At 55.3% G+C, this 21,418-nt stretch overlaps 7 protein-coding genes across 7 annotated transcripts; 4 read left to right on the top strand and 3 right to left on the bottom strand.

Moving 5' to 3' along the window:
* Positions 1–448: 448 nt before the first annotated feature.
* ACRALDRAFT_1077391 (uncharacterized protein) lies at positions 449–3,850 on the bottom strand. The gene is made up of 8 exons (XM_071018632.1): positions 3,353–3,850; positions 3,196–3,276; positions 2,875–3,082; positions 1,855–2,678; positions 1,733–1,779; positions 1,554–1,672; positions 1,461–1,496; positions 449–1,391 (listed from the first exon to the last, which is right to left on the bottom strand). The coding sequence occupies exons 1-8, from the start codon at positions 3,513–3,515 to the stop codon at positions 875–877; spliced, it is 1,995 nt and encodes a 664-aa protein (XP_070872679.1). The 5' UTR covers positions 3,516–3,850; the 3' UTR covers positions 449–874.
* Positions 3,851–4,181: 331 nt separating this feature from the next.
* Positions 4,182–5,948, top strand: ACRALDRAFT_1077392 (uncharacterized protein). Its single transcript, XM_071018633.1, has 3 exons — positions 4,182–4,351; positions 4,427–5,530; positions 5,593–5,948. Exons 2-3 carry the CDS (start codon positions 4,482–4,484, stop codon positions 5,756–5,758), a joined length of 1,215 nt encoding a protein of 404 aa, XP_070872678.1. The 5' UTR covers positions 4,182–4,351; positions 4,427–4,481; the 3' UTR covers positions 5,759–5,948.
* ACRALDRAFT_212305 (uncharacterized protein) lies at positions 5,828–7,091 on the bottom strand (the record flags this gene model as incomplete). The annotated part of the gene is made up of 10 exons (XM_071023855.1): positions 5,828–5,864; positions 5,902–5,993; positions 6,017–6,249; positions 6,322–6,371; positions 6,409–6,429; positions 6,495–6,536; positions 6,578–6,730; positions 6,818–6,919; positions 6,965–7,039; positions 7,069–7,091. The coding sequence occupies 10 exons, from the start codon at positions 7,089–7,091 to the stop codon at positions 5,828–5,830; spliced, it is 828 nt and encodes a 275-aa protein (XP_070872677.1).
* A 1,456-nt stretch (positions 7,092–8,547) lies between these two features.
* Positions 8,548–11,824, top strand: ACRALDRAFT_1082846 (uncharacterized protein). The gene is made up of 5 exons (XM_071019365.1): positions 8,548–9,410; positions 9,495–10,120; positions 10,192–10,554; positions 10,646–10,994; positions 11,085–11,824. The coding sequence occupies exons 1-5, from the start codon at positions 8,946–8,948 to the stop codon at positions 11,340–11,342; spliced, it is 2,061 nt and encodes a 686-aa protein (XP_070872676.1). The 5' UTR covers positions 8,548–8,945; the 3' UTR covers positions 11,343–11,824.
* A 470-nt stretch (positions 11,825–12,294) lies between these two features.
* On the top strand, positions 12,295–14,323 carry ACRALDRAFT_1082847 (uncharacterized protein). The gene is made up of 4 exons (XM_071019366.1): positions 12,295–12,524; positions 12,660–12,793; positions 12,868–13,322; positions 13,390–14,323. The coding sequence occupies exons 1-4, from the start codon at positions 12,390–12,392 to the stop codon at positions 13,899–13,901; spliced, it is 1,236 nt and encodes a 411-aa protein (XP_070872675.1). The 5' UTR covers positions 12,295–12,389; the 3' UTR covers positions 13,902–14,323.
* Positions 14,324–14,836: 513 nt separating this feature from the next.
* On the top strand, positions 14,837–17,849 carry ACRALDRAFT_2044005 (uncharacterized protein; the record flags this gene model as incomplete). The annotated part of the gene is made up of 5 exons (XM_071021395.1): positions 14,837–14,892; positions 14,972–15,141; positions 15,220–16,405; positions 16,469–17,237; positions 17,313–17,849. The coding sequence occupies 5 exons, from the start codon at positions 14,837–14,839 to the stop codon at positions 17,847–17,849; spliced, it is 2,718 nt and encodes a 905-aa protein (XP_070872674.1).
* Positions 17,850–18,201: 352 nt separating this feature from the next.
* Positions 18,202–21,367, bottom strand: ACRALDRAFT_2044004 (uncharacterized protein; the record flags this gene model as incomplete). The annotated part of the gene is made up of 6 exons (XM_071021394.1): positions 18,202–19,545; positions 19,616–19,801; positions 19,894–19,985; positions 20,041–20,155; positions 20,233–20,385; positions 20,471–21,367. The coding sequence occupies 6 exons, from the start codon at positions 21,365–21,367 to the stop codon at positions 18,202–18,204; spliced, it is 2,787 nt and encodes a 928-aa protein (XP_070872673.1).
* Positions 21,368–21,418: the final 51 nt, after the last annotated feature.

Below are 21,418 nucleotides of genomic sequence, written 5' to 3'. Positions count from 1 at the left end.
GGTCCATTGGCGAGAGGTGACGGGTTGATAGGGGGGTTGATTATGGGGACAGCGGGGCGGCATCAGGGGTTCTTGGCTCCGTGTATTGTAATACTTACTGTACACGTATACTGTACGAAGTACAGATACTCCAAGTCGTTCGTAGTCCTCGTAACTTGTATCAGGTGTCATTCGGGACGGCTTCAGTACCTACGAAGTATACGGACAATACAACGTGCAAGACAAGACAACTGCCTCTTTACCCACGTTGCTTTAAAGAGAATGAGTGAAGACAACTACTAATATAGCAAAATTCATTATTACAATTACTGTCGTTTCTCAAAAAAAGAAAAAGGCATTGGGTAGCCTTCGAAACAGTATCACGTCGAGATGGACAGATTCACTGGTAAGAAAGGTTCCTCAATACAAAGTACAAATACACACAGAGAACCAGTCGCATTAGTATCGCTTCCCCGAGTTGAACCTGGTCACTACCTAAGGTACCTAGGTACTGGAATAACCGCCTCCCGTTTAACAACTGCCTCCTCCTGTCGCCTCGTTGGCATCTCTAATACACTTCTTACATGATCCGCAGGCCAACCCCCCGCTGCTCTTCTTTTCTCTTTATGCTGTCAAGAGCCGTATGCCCGATCCTCTCCGTGATGGGTTACGTCTTGAGTCGACGATGAAACCGAACCGCCGTGCAAGTATAAGCAAGACCCGATGAAAACAGAAAAGGATGAAAAAAAAAAAATCAAGACAACCTCGACATGCGCTCTTCGCTTGTTCTTCTTTTGTACTCCCGCTCCCCATTCCCATTCCCAAATACCGAAGCCACCCAACCGCCGGTACAGAAAATTGTAGGTTCGTGTTGCCATCTGCGCCCCGTTCTGGATCAAGGGAGATGGAGGAGACGCTTGGCGTTCTCGTAAACCACCCAAGTGATGCTCAGGGCCGGTGCAACCTTGAGCAGGTTGGGCGCGAGACCCTTGTACATGCCCCGCAGCCCCTCGTTCTGGATCGTCTTCCGCGCCACGTCCACGATGCCGGTGTACGTGGCCGGGTGCATGGCCGTCCCCTGCGTCTGGAGACGCGTTCGGAACACGTTGAGCGGATACACGACGCACGCCCCAAAGGCCCCGCTGGTGGCACCCATGATGCCCGTCACGATGTTGCCCGTTTGTACGTCTTCTTCGTGGATGCCTCGCCGCTTGGCCATGTACCTGTGGTACGACGTCTTGAGGAACTCGAACGTGCCCATGTCGATGGCGCTGTAGGGAAACATGCCGAGAAGGCCCATCGTGACGCCACGGTACGCCCCCCGTACGCCACCTGTTTTCCACATGTTCTTGGCCGTGTCGATGACGAGCGCGTTACCCGTGGGTCCGCCCGCGACGGTAGATGTCTGCAGCCTGTTTGACGTGTTAGCGAGCAGAAGAAGAACGAAAAAAAGAAGCAATATGAGAGCAAGGAGATCCTACCGAAACTTCAATGTGTCGAGCGGGTAAACACTGAACCTTGGAGGGGGTTAGCCAGACATTCCAACACGCGTTCACATCCAGGACAATACGAACTGGGCGATCATGCCGGCGACACCACCGGCAACATATCCAGAGTAGGCGCTGATGCTCTTGGGGTCATTGTGACCCTCGAGCTTGGCAAGAGCACTCTTGGCCGCCTCATACGACCCGAACTACAAGAGATCCACAGTTAGGAGACGCAAATTCAAATCCTGTCTTGACGAGAAACGAACCTTGATAGCACTCTCGGGCATGATTTTGATAACGTTCAGACCGTTCCCTAACCACGATGTCAGCTTCCGCCCGGGAAAGTCCCCAGAGCCAACCTAATGTGGGGACACATGGTGGTACTCACCCGCAAATAAGCTTCGGATACCGCCGGCGCGCCAGAGGTCCCTGAAACCATCGGTGATCGGCTTGCCAGCATTGTACAGCGCCAGCAGAGGGCGGCCCTGCTTCAGCGCAGTGACGGCCATATCGGCTCGTGGTGTCGTGCTGACGAGCAGATGGACCTTGAGACGGTCCAGGGGCGCTGTGGCAGTGCGCGAGAGGCCGCCGGCCGCGGCCCCCGCCACGAAGTAGCCTGGTTCCGGGAGGTAATCCGTCAGCCAGCTTTTCATGCTGTGGCCCTGCGAGCCTTGCTCCTCTTGTCTCTGTGCTGCTATGCTGGCGCTGGTGCTGCTGCTTGTGTCGGTAGCACCGCCTGGGCTGACGGCCTCGCGCACAGCGTCTGCCTCCCCTTGCCCGTCCAGGATACGCCGTATGGGCCCCAAGTTTCGGGCATCCATGTCGTCGGGTTGGCTGGCATCTGGTACGGCTGATAACACTCCGGGCGCCGTGAACTCTTGGAACTGGTGCGCCGCGCGCACGTCTCGGTCGGCAATAAAAGAAGATTCGTAGTCCGGCGACGGTGGCACTGGGATATTGGACGACGATGGCGACAGAAACGGCGGAGAAATGTGCGCAGAACTCGGAGTGTAGTGTAACGGGGAAGCGATCCGCAGGAGAGACCCAAAGAGAGAGTTTAAGAAGAAGGCGCTCGTACCTGAGCCTTTGACGATCTCTTCCGGTACCATCGACTCGCCCTCTGCCGTGAGCGAGACCATCGACGAATAATACCGAAGTACGTCTTGTAGGGGAATGTCGTCATTGTATACCGGCATGAACAAGAGAAAGTCCCTGTGATGACCAGGCGCGAGGTTAGCACATTGATCGACACTATACAAGTTTGCCCAGGGTAGAAGGTGCACTGGGTAAGACGCGATTTTCAACGGAAACCAGCTGGTGGCCTAGACGACCGAGACTCGACTCGTCGCGTCTTCATTCGGCCGACCAAGACTCAAAAATTCGACAGAACGAATAAGGGGTCACCTACCGCCATTCTGTGAAGCTGATGTATCCGTCATTGTTCAGATCCATGTCGCGGAAAAAGGCGTCCAGCTTGCGGGCCGGTATTGTCATGCCAGACTGTTTAAAGGCAGCCTGCATCTCCCCCTTGTCGAGTTTGCCGTTTCCGTCATGGTCGATGGAGCTGAATAGGCGAGAGAGTTCCTTCTCGGTCTGATCGACAAAAGCCCGGAACTCTGAGAAGAACAAAAGCATCAGTCACTGGACGTTGAACATTGCGCGCGGAGGCCGGAGCAGAGGTGGTGGCGGCGGCGGCGGCAGCGGTAGGCCCCGACACAAACATACGTACCCTCGTAGTCAATCTTGCCATCCGAGTTGGTATCTACCATGGTCATGATCTGACGTAGCATCCCGTCGGCATTTTTCATGGCTGTAGCGCAAGAAAAAAGCATTAGCGTTCCTATTTTCCTCCAAGAGAAACAAGAAAAGAAAAAGGAAAGACCCACGGTGGTCAATCTTCTGGAGCCCCTGCTTCAAGCCCCTAAAGTCCAAATAACCGGACCGCTGCGCGTCGAGCCGTCTCCAGAGATCCTCGACCCTCTTGTCCTTCTGGTTCTGTGACTCCCCCAGCTTCGCCCCCAGGCCAGCTACGAGCGTTGTTACCCCCATGGTGCCGGCTGCATCAGACGACGAGAATCGGCTGGTCGCAAGTCGGGTTTCGGCCGAGAACCCATGGGGCAAAAAGAGCGTGTGGTGGTAGGTAGGAGAGAGAATCACGGCGATATCGAGACGGGCATGCTTGACGTTCGCCTCGGTATCAGTGGCGCGGGTTGCGTGAATGGATGTGCGGAGAGCCGGGTTTCTGTGTCCGTGGACTCGCGAGGCATGTGTCTCTTCTTGTCTATTTCGTCTTGACTCTTCTTTCGTCTTGTTGCGTCGCCTGGCTGGCGGGCTCTGCTGCACTGGATGGTGTCGCTTCGGGTTATCGGCAGATCAACTTTGATCCCGGACGTTCTTTCGTCAGGTACGAATACTTCGGTACATACAAACTATATTATATAATTCCTTCCACTGCCACTCTATTCGATGGTTACGTAATATACAAATATTTCTGTGCGTACGAAGTACGTACCTCCACCGTGTTACGTCAGTGTCGTACATACGAACCATAAAGTGGGTACTGTGGCTGACCCGGGTACGAGGACAAGTACTCCGTATGCGATATACTGTACAGACGGACCCCAATTCATGCGTCTCGGCGGGGAAGCGAAGGGCCGTATAAGGACACGTCTTGGCAGTCCTCAGGGTAATTAATTCACTCCATCGCCGTCCGCGACATTTCCTACGCGCCAGGAGTATCTCCCACGCTCACAAACATCCAATTTCGTGCCACCTCAGAGCCGATATGCACGGGTGACTCGAGATTTCGGTTTACGAATCACCGGTTGCCGAGCTGCCAGGCCATCATCAACATGGGTGGACTAGTTCTGCTGCTCGTGCTGAGCGTAAGTTCAGTTCCCTCCGCGCTTAGACGCTAGGCATGTCGCGACTCGAAGATGCTAACCCTGGGATGGCAACAGGCGGTCATGGCCGTTGCGTGAGTGACAGGAGCTGTTGACTTGTACGCGCGGTAAAATGAACACGTCAAAGCTAATAAGGGAATGCGACAGCTCGTTCTTGGCGGGATCTCTTCCGCTCACCATCACCCTCTCCCCGTCTCAGCTTCGTTTGATAACTGCATTTGGCGTCGGCATCCTAGTGGGCACATCAATGATTGTGATTATCCCCGAGGGCATTGAGGCCGTGGTATCGTCTGGTCTTGGTGGACATTCGCACTCTCATGAGACGAGGAGTTTCAATACAATCCAACTTGCCGGCCAGTGCGGTTGCGGGACGAAGAAGCATGGGCGAGCGGAAACTGTAGGCAACGATCCCGTGTCGCACGGCGCTGGAGGACCGGACTTGGTCGCGTATGTCCAATCGCTAGGCTTATCACTAGGAAATGGTGACCGCGCAGAAGAACGGAGGGCGTTGGAAAGTCGCGATCCAGACGACCATGGCCATGACCATGATCATGACCACGGGGTGGCGGCCGTAGGTCCACAACACGACGCGGAGAATACGCACATGGAACTGCCCACATTTCATATTGGCCTCTCCATGGTTCTTGGGTTCATTCTCATGTTCCTCATCGACAGGATACCTCGGCATGCGGCGGATCGGCTGGCGACAGGGCCGCAGATGCGACATGTAAGCCTCGAGGACCTCCGACCCGGATCTGCACTGGACGGCGAAGACGACCACTTTCTCGGGACGCCGGTTTCCCCGCCCAAACGGTCCCGGAGCTTTGCGACAACCGTCGGGCTGGTGATCCACGCCTCGGCGGACGGGATCGCGATGGGCGCGGGCGCGACCTCGTCGGACACGCAGCTCGGTCTGATCATTTTCGTCGCCATCATGCTTCACAAGGCCCCCGCCGCCTTTGGCCTATCCGCCCTCCTCCTGAAGCAGGGTCTGTCGAGGCGGGCGGCACGGGCTCACTTGCTGGTGTTTAGCCTGGCGGCTCCGTTAGGCGCCCTGTCTACGTGGGCCATCATTGCGCTCCTCGGAGGGGGCCAGTTTGAAGGAGCGGCTGGGAAATGGTGGACCGGCATGATTCTGCTCTTTTCCGCGGGGACCTTTTTGTAAGTCTCTTTTATCTGTGGCCCATCATCGCTGCCGCTACGCCCCATGCTGACCGACATAGGTATGTTGCCATGCACGCCATGCAGGAGGAAGGCGGCTCCGGGCATGACCATGGGTTTTCTGAGTCGAGCGCCAACATGTCGCAACGGCCCCAAGTACGCGACACGTTGGTTACTGTCGCGGGGATGCTGCTACCCCTGGTGACACAATTTGGACACCACCATTAAAGGCGGTGGAGTTTCGGTGGTTGCGAAGGAGGTAATAATTGTCAACGATTTATCTTGTCGTAATTCTGCTCATGGTATGGGAACGCAAACAGGAGATAGTAGAGGCCTTTAATGAAGTGACCCGTGATATGTCTGTCGCAGACCCTCCGGACTCTTGTTTGAGCGAGCTCAGTGAAGACGACCCCAGCGCAATGACATGGAATGAATCATAAAGGTCAATGGAATAGAGGTGATCCTAGGATAGTGATGTATAATGACCGCGGGCCATAGTTGCGATCCCTGCGACATGACAAAGGAAGTCAATGGGTGAGGACTTTGAACGGCAATGACATAGTATCGATTGTGTTGGATCATGTCAAGGCCGGATTCGCGGAAGAGGAACAATGAGAGCGCATGATTAATTCCTAACTCTGAAACACCAGACCGGGACGGCGAGGGCCGCCCTGATTCCCTGAGCGGCGGTTCTACAATTTGATCAAGATCCTCTGCCTCTGAAGCCACCAACCCACCAGACAATGAATAGCCCTAGGCTTGATTTAGAACAGGAATGTCTTTCATCATACCCCCCTCGTATATGACATGTGGTATGTTGTAGAGGGCGAGACAAAGCTGTCTGTTTTCTTTGTTTATGGCCGGTGTAGGTAACCAACAGCAACAATGTTGCAGGCAAGCTATTCACGCCTGGCAGTCTATTGTCCTACCTACTGCAGGGCAGGAGTTTTAGTTTCATATCGACTCCATGTTCAAGTGATACAGGTATTGTTCAATCATGGAGGGACTGCCGGGGCAGCCAGCGACGGAGATCATGAGCCGTGACACCCACCACCCAGGCCACATGATGAATGCTGCAGGCCAGTGGCGCAGCGCAAGCGTGAGGAATCAAGGACGGACCATCGGAGTTGATCAGGGAGGACGCTATCGCAAGGGCGGGCGGGCAGGTAAACAAGTTGGGAGTCGATGGATTCTTCCGGGCTGAATGTCGGAAGTGACAAAGAAAAAGAAAATGGAAAAAAGGGGGAAAAAGGCCTCCAGGTCGCGAAGGTGTATCGAGCTTCATACCTCAGGCTCCGCCACTGGGAGTTCAGAGGAATATTGGACCTTTGACGCGTATATGGTGGCGGCGGATTGTTACGAATGCCTCCACTAGTGACTGCACATATTCTCAATCGGAGTTGGCATGTTAAGGCTCTAGATATAAGAGGCGACGTCACGCTGTCGCCCTTGTTGTGCGACCCTCGAGGAGAGGGATCTGGGCAACTCGGCATCTCCTGGATTGACACTCTAGGGAGACAGTTCACCGTACAACACACGTCATCCAGTTGGGTATAGACATTCTGCAATACCAGATAATTTGAAGGCAGGGATGGCTTTCTCGACGGTCCGTCGTCAATGGCACGTCTTTATCGGCTCGCCTCTTGACACCGGATGGGATTACCAAAAAATCAACGTACTTCGTACTTCGTAGGTATTAGATCTTCTGGTACTTCCAATTCAACGATGGAGGCGGGCCGCTCCCCGCTGTCAAGTCCCTCGACAACCTGTTTCTAGCCGCCGCTACCCGCCAGGGACATGGCTGACCAAGACATATCAGTACCCTGACACGAGAAACATATCACTCCGTGCTTCACGATGCGCATCTCACTCGTAAGAACAACATTATTTCCGGACCATGAGGAACACAAGGGTCCAGGACATTGTTGATTAGGAGGCTGGCATAACTGGCTCACGGAAGGAGACCAACAAGGACATGAATGGGCATTTTCAGAGTACGAATACATCACAAATGACCATGTCCGTGTACACCGTAATTACGTAGGTACCTTGAAGAGAACTGACGTAGAGCACGGCAGAGCCATGTGCCCAGGCTAGAGGCAATGAACACCAGTGTGCACATTTCGAGCCGTCAGCGGACCGGGAGTCTAGCTGCAGAAAAACGGTCTCCTCGAATAATCACCTTAAACCATAGCATGGCCGAGTGAGTGAGTCGACACGAGGCAATGCAGAATCAATTCAGCTATACGAAGTAGGACTTCAGCATCTAAAATGTACATAGGTATGGATAAGACAAGTGGAGGTACTTTGCCATGAAACAGCCATGGGGATGTACTCCGTAATTTCATGCCGGTTTAAGGAAGGGGTTTTCTAGCCCAGTGTCCCAAACACCGTGGTCCTGGTACTTCCTCCACTAATCCGGGGCCCGGTCCCTGGCCAGTGGCCCTGAACTCGAACCAAGGTTGGTCGGTTTTAGGGATCTTTCTCCCCGCCTGACTTCCAACTCTTTCAACCGTCAACCTACCTTCAACTCCTCCCTGTGCTGTTTCGCCGCCCGTCCCTCCGGAATAGATCCCTTTATCTTCCCGACTTGGATCCCAGGGCGTCTCTACCACCAGGGAGCATTACGACCTCTGACCTCTCAATGCAAATACATCCACCGCACCGGCCCCCCGCCCGCTGACAACCGCCTCCCAGTGTCAATTTGGATTGACGAACCGTTCCGAGTCTTTCGTCTACTTATCCTTCCTTCGTCTCGACTGTTCTTCCCTGATCAATAGAGAAAGAAGAGATCTGGTTGCTTCCTACAGCCTGCAGATGAGCGACACTCCATGACCAAATTGCCTCTCCGCCGTGCGGTCTGCTCTTGATCGTATTTCCGCGTCCTCTCCTCTACGCAGCCGACGACTCCCCGTTGCCACCTCTTTTCGGCCTCAAGCCTGTCTTTATTCCTTCCAGAGCCTCATAATCTCCGTCAAGGCGTGCCGACGTCAGCGGAAGACAGCCGGTGTGGTTCCCTCTTCTTTCTTGGAAGAAAAACAAGAAAAAGAAAAAAGCGCCACACCCCGGGTGGCGAAATATTCCTCACATCCGCATTTGAGAACGCCATCTTTCTCTGATACTCGCGAGACCACGGCTAAAAAACTCGATCCATCTCGCTGAAGAGCTGTTCAGCCGCCGGTTCCCGAGCTCATCTCGATAATTGGCAGGAACACCCTCCGTACCAACCTTGTCTCGCCTTCACCGACCGCTATTTCGAACCTTCCCGATATACCAATACTGCAACGAGCGTCGGGCCCACCATTGTCCTTCTAAGCGTTTTTGGTCTCGCAGATCGCCATAAACCACTCCCAGAAGGCTCCCCCGGGTTCTCCATCCAGAACACTTGCCATATTTTGTTTTGCCGCCTGGGAACATGGCAAGATACGGACGACCGTTGAGCTTCTCGGAGAGGAGGGGTAGCCAACTTAGCGAGGACATGACATTGAACACCGGCACTATGGGCGGAAGCAACCTGTCGGATAAGTTGCCCCAGCTAGTGGGCCATATCCGTGGACCACCCACCCCGAGCATGACCACTCCGGCCCCCGACTTCGACCAGCAAGTAACGGGTTCCCCGCCTCCACCACCCACACCGGCCGCATCGCCAGGGCCGTCACATGGCCAACTCGACTGGAGTGACGCTGCCGACGACGAAGACTTCTTCCTCGCCAAAGTCCGTCAGCACTTTAAGATGTGTTCTGGCCCACAGCGCACCCGGATCCTAGGCGACCTCCTGAATCTCTGCACCAGCCAACAACTGAGCTTCGTCCACCAGTTTGTTAGCCCGTTGCTGAAGAAAGACCCGTTTACAAGCCTCCCAGATGAATTGTGCTTACGCGTAAGTTTTCCTTTTTTTGTTTTCTTTGTTTTTTGCCCCCTCCCACGGGACTTGTCTGCTGATCACAAGGACACAACGTTACAGGTCCTCTCGTTTATCGACGATCCGAAAGTTCTAGCGCGGGCCTCGCAGGTCTCACGCCGCTGGAGGGACCTCCTAGCCGATGACATGACCTGGAAGAACCTGTGCGTCAAGCATGATTACGGACGCACGCTTACGGAATTGTCAGATTCGCAACGAGACCCACACTTCCCCGACGGTGACACCCCCCCTCTCAACAACCATATAACAGACGGCAACCCCCGCCTCGGTCACCCATCTCACCCAACCGCCCTCGCGTTGTCGCGGACCGAGGGATCGGCCATGTCTTCCACCTCAGATACCCCAGTCATCTTGCGCCCCAAGATAAAAAGCTACAAGTCTCACTTCAAGCAGAGGTATCTGGTCGAAGCAGCATGGAAAAGCGGAGGCACCCATGTGACCAGGCACATTACCCAAGAGGGCGGGGTTGTCACCAGCTTGCATCTGACACCAAAGTATATCATCGTGGCCCTTGATAATGCCAAGATCCACGTCTTCGATGCCGAGGGGAATCCGCTGCGCACGCTGCAAGGACATGTTATGGGCGTCTGGGCCATGGTCCCCTGGGATGACATACTTGTCAGTGGTGGCTGTGACCGCGATGTGCGGGTGTGGGATCTGACAACTGGGTGAGTATTCCTTTTTTTTCCCCTTTCTGTTTCCACGCATGAGAGCTCTTCGACTCACCAGGTAATAACAGCGCTTGTCTACATACGCTACGAGGCCATACGTCTACAGTTCGTTGCCTCAAAATGTCGGATTCCAGGACGGCCATTTCGGGCTCGCGCGATACGACACTACGGATCTGGGATATCCGGGAAGGGGTTTGTCGCAATGTCCTTGTCGGGCACGGCGCGAGCGTCAGGTGCCTAGAGATCCACGGCGACATTGTCGTTTCGGGTAGCTATGATACCATGGCCAAGGTCTGGAGCATATCGGAAGGACGATGTATCCAGACTCTCCAGGGCCATTTCAGCCAGATTTACGCCATCGCCTTTGACGGGAAGCGAGTCGTGACGGGAAGCCTGGATACCAACGTTCGCATTTGGGACCCCCATACAGCGTGAGTTCTCTCGTCCCTTTTTTTTTTTTTTTCTGTTTTTGTTTTTCCTTCTTTTTTTCTCTTTTTTCTCATTCTGATCGAAATCCCGTAGTGAATGCCTTGCAATCCTCCAAGGTCACACCTCGCTCGTTGGCCAGCTTCAAATGCGCGGCGACATGCTTGTCACGGGCGGCTCCGATGGGTCAGTGCGAGTGTGGTCATTAGAGAAGATGTGTCCCATCCACCGCCTCGCCGCGCACGACAACAGCGTTACCAGCCTGCAGTTCGACGACACTCGGGTTGTGAGTGGTGGAAGTGATGGCCGCGTCAAGATTTGGGATCTCAAGACGGGTTATCTGGTGCGAGAGCTCATCGCCCAGGGAGAAGCCGTGTGGAGGGTCGCCTTTGAAGACGAAAAGTGCGTCGCTCTGGCCCTCCGGCAAGGTAGAACCATAATGGAGGTGAGTGATTCGAGACGAGGGCAAACACCCCATCGTGCTCCCCGGTCCCACGGCTCAAGCGATTTGGTACTGACAAGGGCGCCCCTTTAGGTGTGGTCCTTCTCGCCGCCTCCCGAGGAAGAGTTCACGGCATACGATCGCCAGCTTTCTCTTCAACAGCGCTCACTTCTCCCCGATACCCCGCCTCGCCCCATGAGTGCGGTACAGCTGGATTTTCGGTCGGCTCAACAAGCTGTTGCTGGGTCCAGCCGAGGCTCTTCCAGCACCCAGGATGTCGACATGAGGGATGCTGGTCCTTCCACGGCCCCGCTTCAGGGGGGCAGCCAAACATTCTTCCACGACGATTAGTTCACCAAAGCAGGGCTGCGCGCCTACACACATCCTTGCGACTCGGGAATAGAGATGATGGTCCCTGTCTATTTTGTGCAAATACATATTAGCAAGCGTGTTTCGTGATAGACTATTTGCAGGAGGAACGTTGGCTGGCTGAGGTGCCTGGGGGCTTGCTCTTGCAATGTAGTAGGCCTGAACTCGTGCAACCCGGGCAACAGTCGTCTCGTGGTGTATTTCTTGCTCTTAGGCGGTAGGGTAGAACTCGGCCGAGAATACAGACATTGACACAGGCGACTTGACAGGGACAGCCCCAAGCAGCGACATTCTCACTAGACATGGTTTCTAGACACGCTTGACAGTAGTTTCGGACATACTGAGTATATTGTTGTAATCTGGTCGACTTGAGTCTCGCCTTACGAGGGTACGAGCGCATCAAGCCCGGCCGAATTTAAAGTTCCTTCACCCTTTTCTATATCGTCAATGCCTGTGTGACTGGCGTCCATTAATTTGGGGGCTTATTAATACCGCAAGGGAGGATGAAGTACGCGGTATCCCGTGGCTTGCTGTTTTTGAACTCAATTGAACTTTAAATTCCGAGGTTAATGAGTCAGGAAGGCATTGTGAAGCTGCATCCAAAGTCATTCTCTTTCTTCCCGAGTCCCCGCGGATGACTATAGATGAAGGGCCTCCCCCCAGAAAAGAGCCTCTGTCAGTCAGTCATCTTCATTGTTCTCGCATTCTCGCAGACCACTTGCTCTGAGTACTAAGTACATCTAACAGACAGAATCCTTAGAATCCTTCTGACTAATAGAGACGGCTGCCGTATCGCACCGCACCAACAGAAACGCTAGACGAACTTTGTTGAGTGGAGTCTCCGTGCGGGTCCTCTAACCCTATACGTACTAGTTTCGTTCAACAACAGCTCTCTTCTCAACACCGCGATTTTTCGGAGCGAGCTCGAATTGACGAGGGATAATCACTTTAACTCTCGACAGTTTTCCCTTCCTTTTTCCCTTTTTCTGCTCCACCACCCTGACATCGACCGGACCTTCATCAGCCACGATGTTTTCCAGAGCACTTCGGCTTCACAGGGCTGTGCCCCTGCGCGCCCGCGCCTCTACTCCTTTCCGTTCGGTCGCCTCTCGATCGGTCACCACTGATGCGGCATCGGCGACACTCGAGAAGGGTGTGCCTCAGGTGAGTACAGAGTCATTGGGGATGCCTCCATCTGTGGTTACTATCACCACAGGAATGTTTTTCATGCGGAATTGAACCTTGGATGAGATTTCCACGTAAAGCGCATTAACTGATTTCTGGCCTTTTTTTCGCTAGTCCGATGACGAGACCTTTTCCATCAAATTGAGCGACGAGAGCTTCGAGACGTACCAGCTTGACCCCCCGCCATACTCCCTCGAGATTACAAAGAGGGAGCTTAAGGATATGTATTATGAGATGGTGGTGATCAGGTAAGAATTCTACGACATTCAATCTGTCCTTCCATCTCTCGTCGCAGAGACTGATGGGGAGGGAACCCGGTTAGGCAAATGGAGTTGGCTTCCGATCGCCTGTATAAGGAGAAGAAAATTCGGGGGTTCTGCCACTTGTCCACTGGACAAGAGGCCGTGGCCGTCGGTATCGAGCATGCCCTGACCAAGGAGGATGATCTTATCACGGCTTACCGATGCCACGGCTTCGCCTACATGCGAGGTGCCACTGTCCGTTCCATCATTGGTGAGCTTCTCGGTCGCCGTGAAGGTATCGCCTACGGCAAGGGTGGTTCTATGCACATGTTTGCCAAGGGCTTCTACGGCGGTAACGGTATCGTCGGCGCTCAGGTGCCCGTCGGCGCCGGTCTCGCCTTTGCCCACAAGTACAATAACAACAAGAAGGCCACTGTCATCCTCTACGGTGACGGTGCCAGCAACCAGGGCCAGGTCTTTGAGGCTTTCAACATGGCTAAGCTGTGGAATCTTCCTGCTCTGTTTGGCTGCGAGAGTAAGTCTCTTTCTACATCGACCTGTTGCATTTGTGAGCTAGGAAATGCTGATGATTTTTTCCCCAGACAACAAGTACGGCATGGGTACTGCTGCCAACCGCTCCTCGGCCCTGACGGACTACTATAAGCGTGGACAGTATATTCCCGGCCTCAAGGTCAACGGCATGGACGTCCTGGCTGTCAAGGCGGCCGTCAAGTACGGCAAGGAGTACACCACGGCGGAGAACGGCCCGCTTGTCCTCGAGTACGTGACGTACCGGTACGGCGGCCACAGTATGTCTGACCCGGGCACCACGTACCGTACGCGTGAGGAGATTCAGCGCATGCGGTCGACCAACGACCCGATTGCTGGACTGAAGCAGAAGATGCTCGACTGGGAGGTGGTTACGGAGGATGAGCTCAAGGCGATCGACAAGAAGGCCCGGAGCTTCGTGAACGAGGAGACGGTTGCCGCCGAGGCCATGCCGGTCCCCGAGAACACGGCCAGGATCCTCTTCGAGGACATCTACGTCCGTGGCTCGGAGCCTCAGTACATCCGGGGACGCACGCCCGAGGAGGCGTTTTACTTCAACAACTAATCAGCCAGCCACGGACCACTCGCGGTCAGTGACTGACTCTACCCTCCTTACCCCCCAATTTCACGCCAAATAAAAAAAGTAGTTACCCTCGTCATGTCAAACTGCCTATCGTTGTTTTTTCTCTACTGGGGCTTATCACGTCCTTTTTTCCCCGTTTGTACATTACCTGCTAGCTAGATGGTGACTTCGGATTCAATTGGACGTATTCGAGATGCGACGGTCAGCTTTGCTGCGACGATCCTCATTTTGACCTACCTACCTAGTTGCGGCCGGAACGGCTAGATAGATATATTCTCGTACCATGTCCCAGACACAGATGGACTCGATCAACACGTCTTCAGGACTAGAATGTTAGGGACTGTTGACTAGCGAGGAATTATTCTTAAGGCCCGTTATTCCGACTATACCACTTGGTTATTCCGACTGTACTTCATAGTTCAGACATATATACAACGTAGACCCTTCAGAACTACGGTCATAAACCACTCTAACGTCTTTATATTCCGTGTTCAATCGTCTGGTAAACCTCGAGAATCTCCGTGTACGGAGTGCGAGCTTACTAAGCACAATGGCCCTGTACCAGTCGATAGGTATTACCTACAGGACGCTAAGTTAGCTGCCGTACTGATTCGCGTTTAGGCAGTTTAGGCATCCAAGTGGGTCACCACCACGCTACTCGTCAACCAACGCGATGCTGCCTATTGAAGCGCGTCATGCAAGTCGATATCGCGTCCAACACAATGCTGCAAAACACCACCTCACCAAACCCATTTCTACCCTAAAAGTGCGTTCCACCATTCTCTCGTCTTCGTCTACATTCAGTCTCTAGTTTGGGGATTCAAAGCCTCAAACTAGGAGTCAAAGTGGCGTCCCGTCTCGTCCCGCGATTTCTTCGCCTTTCACCTCTCACCGGACCTATTCCACGACGATACACGATGGCACCGAAACAAGCAACGCTGGGGTACGTCAGGTCGTCACAGACCACGTTGGGGTGTGTGTTAAGACATGGGAGAAACCCCCCCGCCGCCATCTCAGCGGCCGAGCATTGGCCGGGCTGACTGGTGTCGTAGCAAATTCTTCGGCCAGAATGGCTCCAAGCCGGAGCCGCGTCAAAGCAAATTGAACTTTGCCGCCAAACCCGACGCGAAGAAGAACGGAAAGTCGAACACCGCCTCGAGACAAAGCAGTAGATCATCTGCTTCCAGTGCAAAAGAGAAGACAGAGAAGACAGAACCTAGGGGTGGGTAGCCGAGCCGGCGTTGGAGTCCCCCTTGTGGTGTAGAGTGAGAAACACAGTCTGACCATATTGTTTTTGCAGAATCAAAGAAGCGTGCACATGATGAATTGGAAGAAGGGACAGATGACTCGAAGAACAGTGTAAAGGTCGAGAAACAAGAGCATGTCGATGAGGACGACGACGACGTCGCCCCTGTCCCGAAACGGGCTCGACGGACTCGTAATCAGATTGAGGACGATGAAGACGAGGTCATGCAAGACTCACCGGCTCCGGTGACAAACGGCAGCAGCAAGGGGAAGGAGAAGGAGAAGAAGAAAGCTACGAAACCCAAGTCACCATCTCCGTCCCCTCCACCGCTCAAGAAGGAGGCCGAGAGTGATGTCGAATCAGCAACGTCTGCCGAAGTCGAGGTAGAGGATGACCTCGCCGCCTCGTCCTCCACAGAATCAGAAATCGAAGACGACGCCGTGGAATCCCCGCAACAGAAGGGAAAGAAGACAAAGAAAAAAGATGTGAAATCCACTGCCAGGGCACTGGGAGAAATCACCGCCAAGTCGAAAGACCCATACCCCGATTGGAAGAAAGGAGACCCCGTCCCATACGCTGCGCTCTGCAAGACCTTCTCCCTGATCGAACTCACAACCAAGCGACTCGAGATGATGGCTCATGCCTCCAAGTTCCTCCGCCAAGTCTTGCGACTTACCCCCGACGATCTGCTCCCCACCGTGCTTCTCATGATCAACAAACTTGCCCCCGACTACGCCGGCATCGAGCTCGGCATTGGGGAGTCTCTCATCATGAAAGCCATTGGCGAGACGACGGGCCGGTCACTGCAGATCATCAAACAAGACCAGAAGGAGATTGGCGACCTCGGCCTGGTCGCCGTCAAGAGCAGGTCCACCCAGCCCACCATGTTCAAGCCGAAACCCCTTACCGTTAGGGGCGTACACAAGGGACTGATGGCCGTCGCAACCGTTACGGGCAACGGTGCTCAGGGCCGGAAGGTCGACGGGATCAAGAAGCTGCTTTCGGCGGCCGACCCGAATCTCACCGGCAAGGTCGACATCACCAAAGACAAGGGCGGGCCCAGTGAAGCCAAGTACTTGATCCGCTTCCTCGAAGGCAAGCTTCGCCTGGGCCTGGCCGAGAGGACTGTTCTCGTATCGTTGGCGCAAGCGATGGTGAATCACGAAGCTGCCGTGAAGGGACAGACCGCAACTCCTTCGGACGTGGAGGAAGCCGAGGCGCTCCTCAAGACCGTATACAGGTATTTGCATTCTTCTCCTCTCATCTCGGACGATGCATCATCTTCGTACTGACACTGCGCCAGTGAGCTCCCGAGTTACGACGTCATCATTCCCGCCATGGTCGAGCACGGCATCATGAACCTCGGGGACCATTGCAAGTTGAAACCCGGCGTTCCCCTCAAGCCCATGTTGGCCAAACCAACCAAGGCGATCACGGAAGTGCTGGACCGCTTCGAGAACCAGACGTTTACCTGCGAGTACAAGTACGACGGCGAACGAGCCCAGATCCACTACGTCGCCAAGTCCGCCGACGAGGAGCTCAGCCAATCCCTGCCCGGGGCCACCAAGGAAGCCGCCGACGGCGTCGCCAACATCTTCTCCAGGAACTCGGAAGACCTGTCCAAGAAGTACCCGGACATCCTGGCCAAGCTGCACACCTGGGTCAAGCACGACACCAAGAGCTTTGTCCTAGACTGCGAGACGGTCGCCTGGGACGTGGCCGAGAAGAAGGTCCTGCCGTTCCAGCAGCTCATGACGCGCAAGCGAAAGGATGTCAAGGTCGAGGACGTCAAGGTCAAGGTGTGCGTCTTTGCCTTTGACCTCCTCTACCTCAACGGAGAGCCGCTGGTGCAAAAGTCGCTCCGGGAACGGCGCGAGCTGTTACTCGAGGCCTTTGTTCCCGTCGAGGGGGAGTTTGCCTTGGCCACCCACATGGACGGTCAGGAGCTCGAGCAGATTCAGGAGTTCCTGGACGAGAGTGTCAAGGCTTCGTGTGAGGGTCTCATGGTGAAGATGTTGGATGGCAGGGAGAGCGGGTACGAACCCAGCAAGCGTAGTCGGAATTGGCTCAAGGTGCGTCTCCCCTTATTTTTTTTCATTTCCTTTCCCTCCTTCCCATCGTCAGGCCGCATACTGATTCTCCACTAGATCAAGAAAGACTACCTCTCGGGCGTAGGCGACTCCCTCGACCTCGTCGTCCTAGGCGCGTACCATGGCAAGGGTAAGCGCACGTCACTCTACGGCGCGTTCCTCCTCGCCTGCTACAACCCCACATCGGAGACGTACGAAACCGTGTGCAACATTGGCACGGGCTTCTCGGAAGCCGCCCTCGAGGAACTCCACAAGCAGTTGTCGGAAATCGTCATCGACAGGCCCAAGCCTTTCTACTCGCACTCTTCCGGCGGCCAGCACCAGCCCGACGTCTGGTTCGAGCCGCGCTTCGTCTGGGAGGTCAAGACGGCCGACCTGACGCTCAGCCCGCGCTACAAGGCGGGTTGCAAGGAAGGCGTCGACCCTTCGGGCGAGAAGGGCATCTCCCTCCGGTTCCCGCGGTTCATCAAGGCGCGCGACGACAAGAAACCGGACGAGGCGACGAGTAGTCGCCAGGTGGCCGAGATGTACCGTAAGCAGGAGGCCGTGACGAAGAATAAGGGGCCTGCTGTGGATGACGATTTTGAGTACTGAGTGAACGGCCAGAAAGCCCGACGTGGGAGTTGGATTTGCGGGTTTGGGGGAGAGTAGGCTGATCAACACTTTTGGGCGGTCTTTCTGTCATTGTATTTTTTGCACGACATCTTTTGGCGACGGGGGATTCAAGGGACATTCTGTTAGAGAAGGATATACGGGACTTGAGTGTTCACTTTGCCTCGCGATTGTTTAAGGGCATGGGTTGCGTCGCTGAAATAATAGCATGGCTGGCCAGTATCGAACTTTGCAACTCTTCTGCGCTGTGCATGTGCCGGACGGTTTTCCGTATGTGGCAAAAACATCTATAAGAACTTTATATAGTTTGAAGAAAAAGGGGGACATGACAAAATCATAAAATCGGCCCTCTATCGACGGCCGGGTCGTCACCATCGTCGTGGTCATCACCCGCCAACAGCATCTCATCATCATCATGCGCCGCATCTTCTCCTGGTTGCCCCGACCCGACGCCGCCGCTGCCGCCGTGGGCACCGGCGATACCAATACCGATGCCAGCGGTACGCCTCGTCTCCTCTGCGCCGTTGAGCACGTACCAGACGTCCTTTTTGGTGAGGAGGCCCTGGAGGGCACCGCGGTCGGCGAAGAGCACGTAGCGGAGACCGAGTTTCTGGAAATACGAGACGACGAGGTGGAGTCTCGCGCGGGAGGGCAAGGTGATGGGAGTCTGGTCCATCCAGGGGCGGAGGTCGAGGGTGGAGCGGGGATCGGCGAGGGGTTGGTGGGAGAAGAAGGCCTCCGTCTCGGGCGGGAGGGAGCGCGGGGGCTGGGTCGAAGAGCGGAGGTTGTAGGACAGTTCGGCGCGGGAGATGTAGCCGAGGAGGACGGCGTCGCGGGGGTCGGAGATGACGGGGAAGCCGCGGTGCGGGTGGCTTTCGAGGATGGAGGTCAGGGAGGCGATGGTGTGGCCCGTGGCGGTGAGGACGACGAGGTCCTCGATGCGGGTCATGATCTGCGAGGCCGGGATGTCGGGGATGGTGGCCCTTTCGGCGTCCGAGTTGTCGAGGAACGGGTACTCGTTGAAATGGATCCAGGCGTCGTAGATGCCGCGGCGCGAGAATGCGTCGCCGACCCATTTGGAGATCATGACGGCCACCATCATGGGGAGGACGTAGGTCAGGGCCCCCGTCAGCTCGAACATGATGACCACGATGGAGACGGTCATGCGAGTGACGCCGGCGAGGGTGGCGGCCGCACCGACCACGGCATAGGTGGCCGGGTTGACGCAGGGAATGTCGGGCTCGCAGGACAGGAATGGGAAGAAGTTGGGGTAGCTGGTGACCCAAATCTCCATCATGATGCCGACGGCACGACCCGTCAGGGCGCCGATGGCCATGGAAGGGAGGATGATTCCTGCTGGGAGCTGCAGGCCGAAGGTGACGGCCGCCAGGTAGAAACCCAGGATGGCAGCGAAAAGGAGGAGCACAATGGTGGTACCGGAGGCGGCCCCGGTCTTACAGAGACCCATGGGGTCGTCCATGACCTGATCACACTCGATGAAGAGGTTCGAAACGAGGTCCGAGGCCTGGATTTTCATGTAGAAGTTGGGATAGTTGATGAGCGCCGTCAGGAAGGCGACGGCGATGACCTGGACGATAGGGCCTGGGAGCCAGGGCGCGTTCTTCTTCCAGCGAGCAACAGCCATGTTGGCCTTGATGAACAGCCCGCCATAGATCCCCTTGCAACGAGTTAGTAACCGTGAGCCAGTGAAGAGAAAAGAAAGGTGGACTCGTGCGGCATGGACATACCCCTATTATCCCGAGCACAGCGTAAGGGACAATCTCGAAATCAGTCCATTCTGTGCTGAATTTGGTCTGGTAAAGGACAAGCTGCCCGGATCGCAGAGGATCAACCGCCTGGAGCATGACGGCAGCTGTCATGGCGCACACGAAGCTCTGCCACATGGTCTTGTCTGGGAAGTAGTACGATATTTGCTGAGAATCGTGTTAGGACGGCAACGACCTCATTGACGAGGTTCGCGGTGTCTCAGTCAAGGACTCAGTCAGGGACTCAGGAGGTCACGTACTTCGAGGGAAAAGAGGACTCCTCCGATAGGAGAGCCAAAGGCGACGGAAATTCCAGATGCCGCTGCAGCGGACAAGACTTCTCGCTTTCGAGCTGTATACGGGTTAGCACAAAGACGACCAGAGTATGAACGAATCGATGGACATGCCTTCGTTGCCGTTGATGACGGGAAATACTTTGATAAACAGGTTGGCGCAACAACAGGCCACATGAACCAGGGGGCCTTCCTTTCCAAGCCACATCCCTGAGGCCACGGCGAGACACTATAGAACACGCGCGCCGGGTTAGACATGTTCATGAGCCACGGGAGAGCAGCAGCGAGAAGGGAGATGTTGCATACCAGTCCCAGAGATTTTGTGAGAAGCGTCCATGCGCCGAGGAATCGGCGTATAACAAAGCCACCTAGTACTGTCTTGATCTCGGGGATACCGCTATGCCTCGCGTAGATGCCATATTCCCGGACCAAAAAGGCCGCCACGGATGCCCAGAAGACCTTTCAGTCGCGAATCTTGTCAGTCGGTTGTTCGATTGAGCGGAAGAGAGAGAGAAAGGGACGGGGGGACGAAAAGAGGACGCACCGCAAAAACAAGGTACAAGAAATACTCCAGAAACCACTTCCCACTGGGCGAGGTCACTCGCAGCGCCTTGGCCCAAGGCGTCCACCCCTCGCAGCTGGAGAGCTCGTCGTAGCCCCAGCAGCAGAACGACCTGCTGAGGTAGAAAGCCCCGCCCTCGGGACCGCTGGCGCAGTAGCCCAGCTTCAAGTCCCCCAACCAATCCGTGGTGATGTTGATACCCGCCGAGACCGCCCCGACGGCGAGGCCGGTGAGGATCAGAATGACCCATACCTGGCTGGCGTCGGCGATCTGCTGCGCTATGCCCAGCAAGCCGCGGCCGCTGGAGCGCAGCACGCGCAGCCTCTGGCGCTCCTTTGTGTATTCGAAGATCCAGTCGATGGCCGTCAAATCTTCGTAGCCCACGCGCCGACCGGGCCCTTCGGCGTACCAATCTAACGGTCCGCCGTCTTTGGACCCGTGGTTGAGGTTGTGCAAGGCACTAGCAGTAGGTCCGGAGTTGGGAGGCGTTTGTGTGTCGATTCCGAAGCTGTGTCTCGGGGTCAGGGATTGAGGGGTCGACTGCGGCGAGATATTGGACGGGCGACCGGCGAGCGCGGAGAGGAAGCGGGCGGGTCTGGAGAAGAGACTCTGTTTCTGCCTCCGTTTGAAGGAAAGAGGTTCATCCAAGCTCCCGCGGATGGGGTCCTGGGCGAATATGTCGGCCTCGGCCTCCCTCTGCGTGTTCGGATCAACGTCGCCATCGTCTCCATCTATGAGGATATCGTCGAGCTCGTCTCGGTCGTCCAAGTTCTGTGGGCGCATGCTTCTAGAGTTCGGGTCTGGGTTCGGAATCGGAATCGAGGAGCGAGACGAGGACGATGAGGAAGCACTTGGGTCATTGCCGAAAGGGCCAGCCATGATGGTCTGCTGGCAACACACGTAACCCCTCGGATTTATGTTGATCGCACC

Source organism: Sodiomyces alcalophilus (assembly GCF_042370955.1).
Source record: "Sodiomyces alcalophilus JCM 7366 unplaced genomic scaffold ACRALscaffold_7, whole genome shotgun sequence".
Taxonomy (NCBI): Eukaryota; Fungi; Ascomycota; class Sordariomycetes; order Glomerellales; family Plectosphaerellaceae; genus Sodiomyces; species Sodiomyces alcalophilus.
The sequence above is the reverse complement of the archived record's forward strand: the minus strand, read 5'-3'. Positions and strand labels throughout refer to the sequence as shown.

Coding starts and splice junctions, on each gene's coding strand:
- ACRALDRAFT_1077391 (XM_071018632.1), bottom strand. CDS start 3,515: ATGGGGGTAACAACGCTCGTAGCTGGCCTGGGGGCGAAGCTGGGGGAG. Junction 3,083..3,195: donor TGGCAAGATTGACTACGAGG/GTACGTATGTTT, acceptor TGTTCTTCTCAG/AGTTCCGGGCTTTTGTCGAT. Junction 1,780..1,854: donor TATCCGAAGCTTATTTGCGG/GTGAGTACCACC, acceptor CATCGTGGTTAG/GGAACGGTCTGAACGTTATC.
- ACRALDRAFT_1077392 (XM_071018633.1), top strand. CDS start 4,482: ATGAACACGTCAAAGCTAATAAGGGAATGCGACAGCTCGTTCTTGGCG. Junction 5,531..5,592: donor TTTTCCGCGGGGACCTTTTT/GTAAGTCTCTTT, acceptor TGACCGACATAG/GTATGTTGCCATGCACGCCA.
- ACRALDRAFT_1082846 (XM_071019365.1), top strand. CDS start 8,946: ATGGCAAGATACGGACGACCGTTGAGCTTCTCGGAGAGGAGGGGTAGC. Junction 9,411..9,494: donor CAGATGAATTGTGCTTACGC/GTAAGTTTTCCT, acceptor ACAACGTTACAG/GTCCTCTCGTTTATCGACGA. Junction 10,555..10,645: donor ATTTGGGACCCCCATACAGC/GTGAGTTCTCTC, acceptor GAAATCCCGTAG/TGAATGCCTTGCAATCCTCC.
- ACRALDRAFT_1082847 (XM_071019366.1), top strand. CDS start 12,390: ATGTTTTCCAGAGCACTTCGGCTTCACAGGGCTGTGCCCCTGCGCGCC. Junction 12,525..12,659: donor TCGAGAAGGGTGTGCCTCAG/GTGAGTACAGAG, acceptor TTTTTTCGCTAG/TCCGATGACGAGACCTTTTC. Junction 12,794..12,867: donor TATGAGATGGTGGTGATCAG/GTAAGAATTCTA, acceptor GAACCCGGTTAG/GCAAATGGAGTTGGCTTCCG.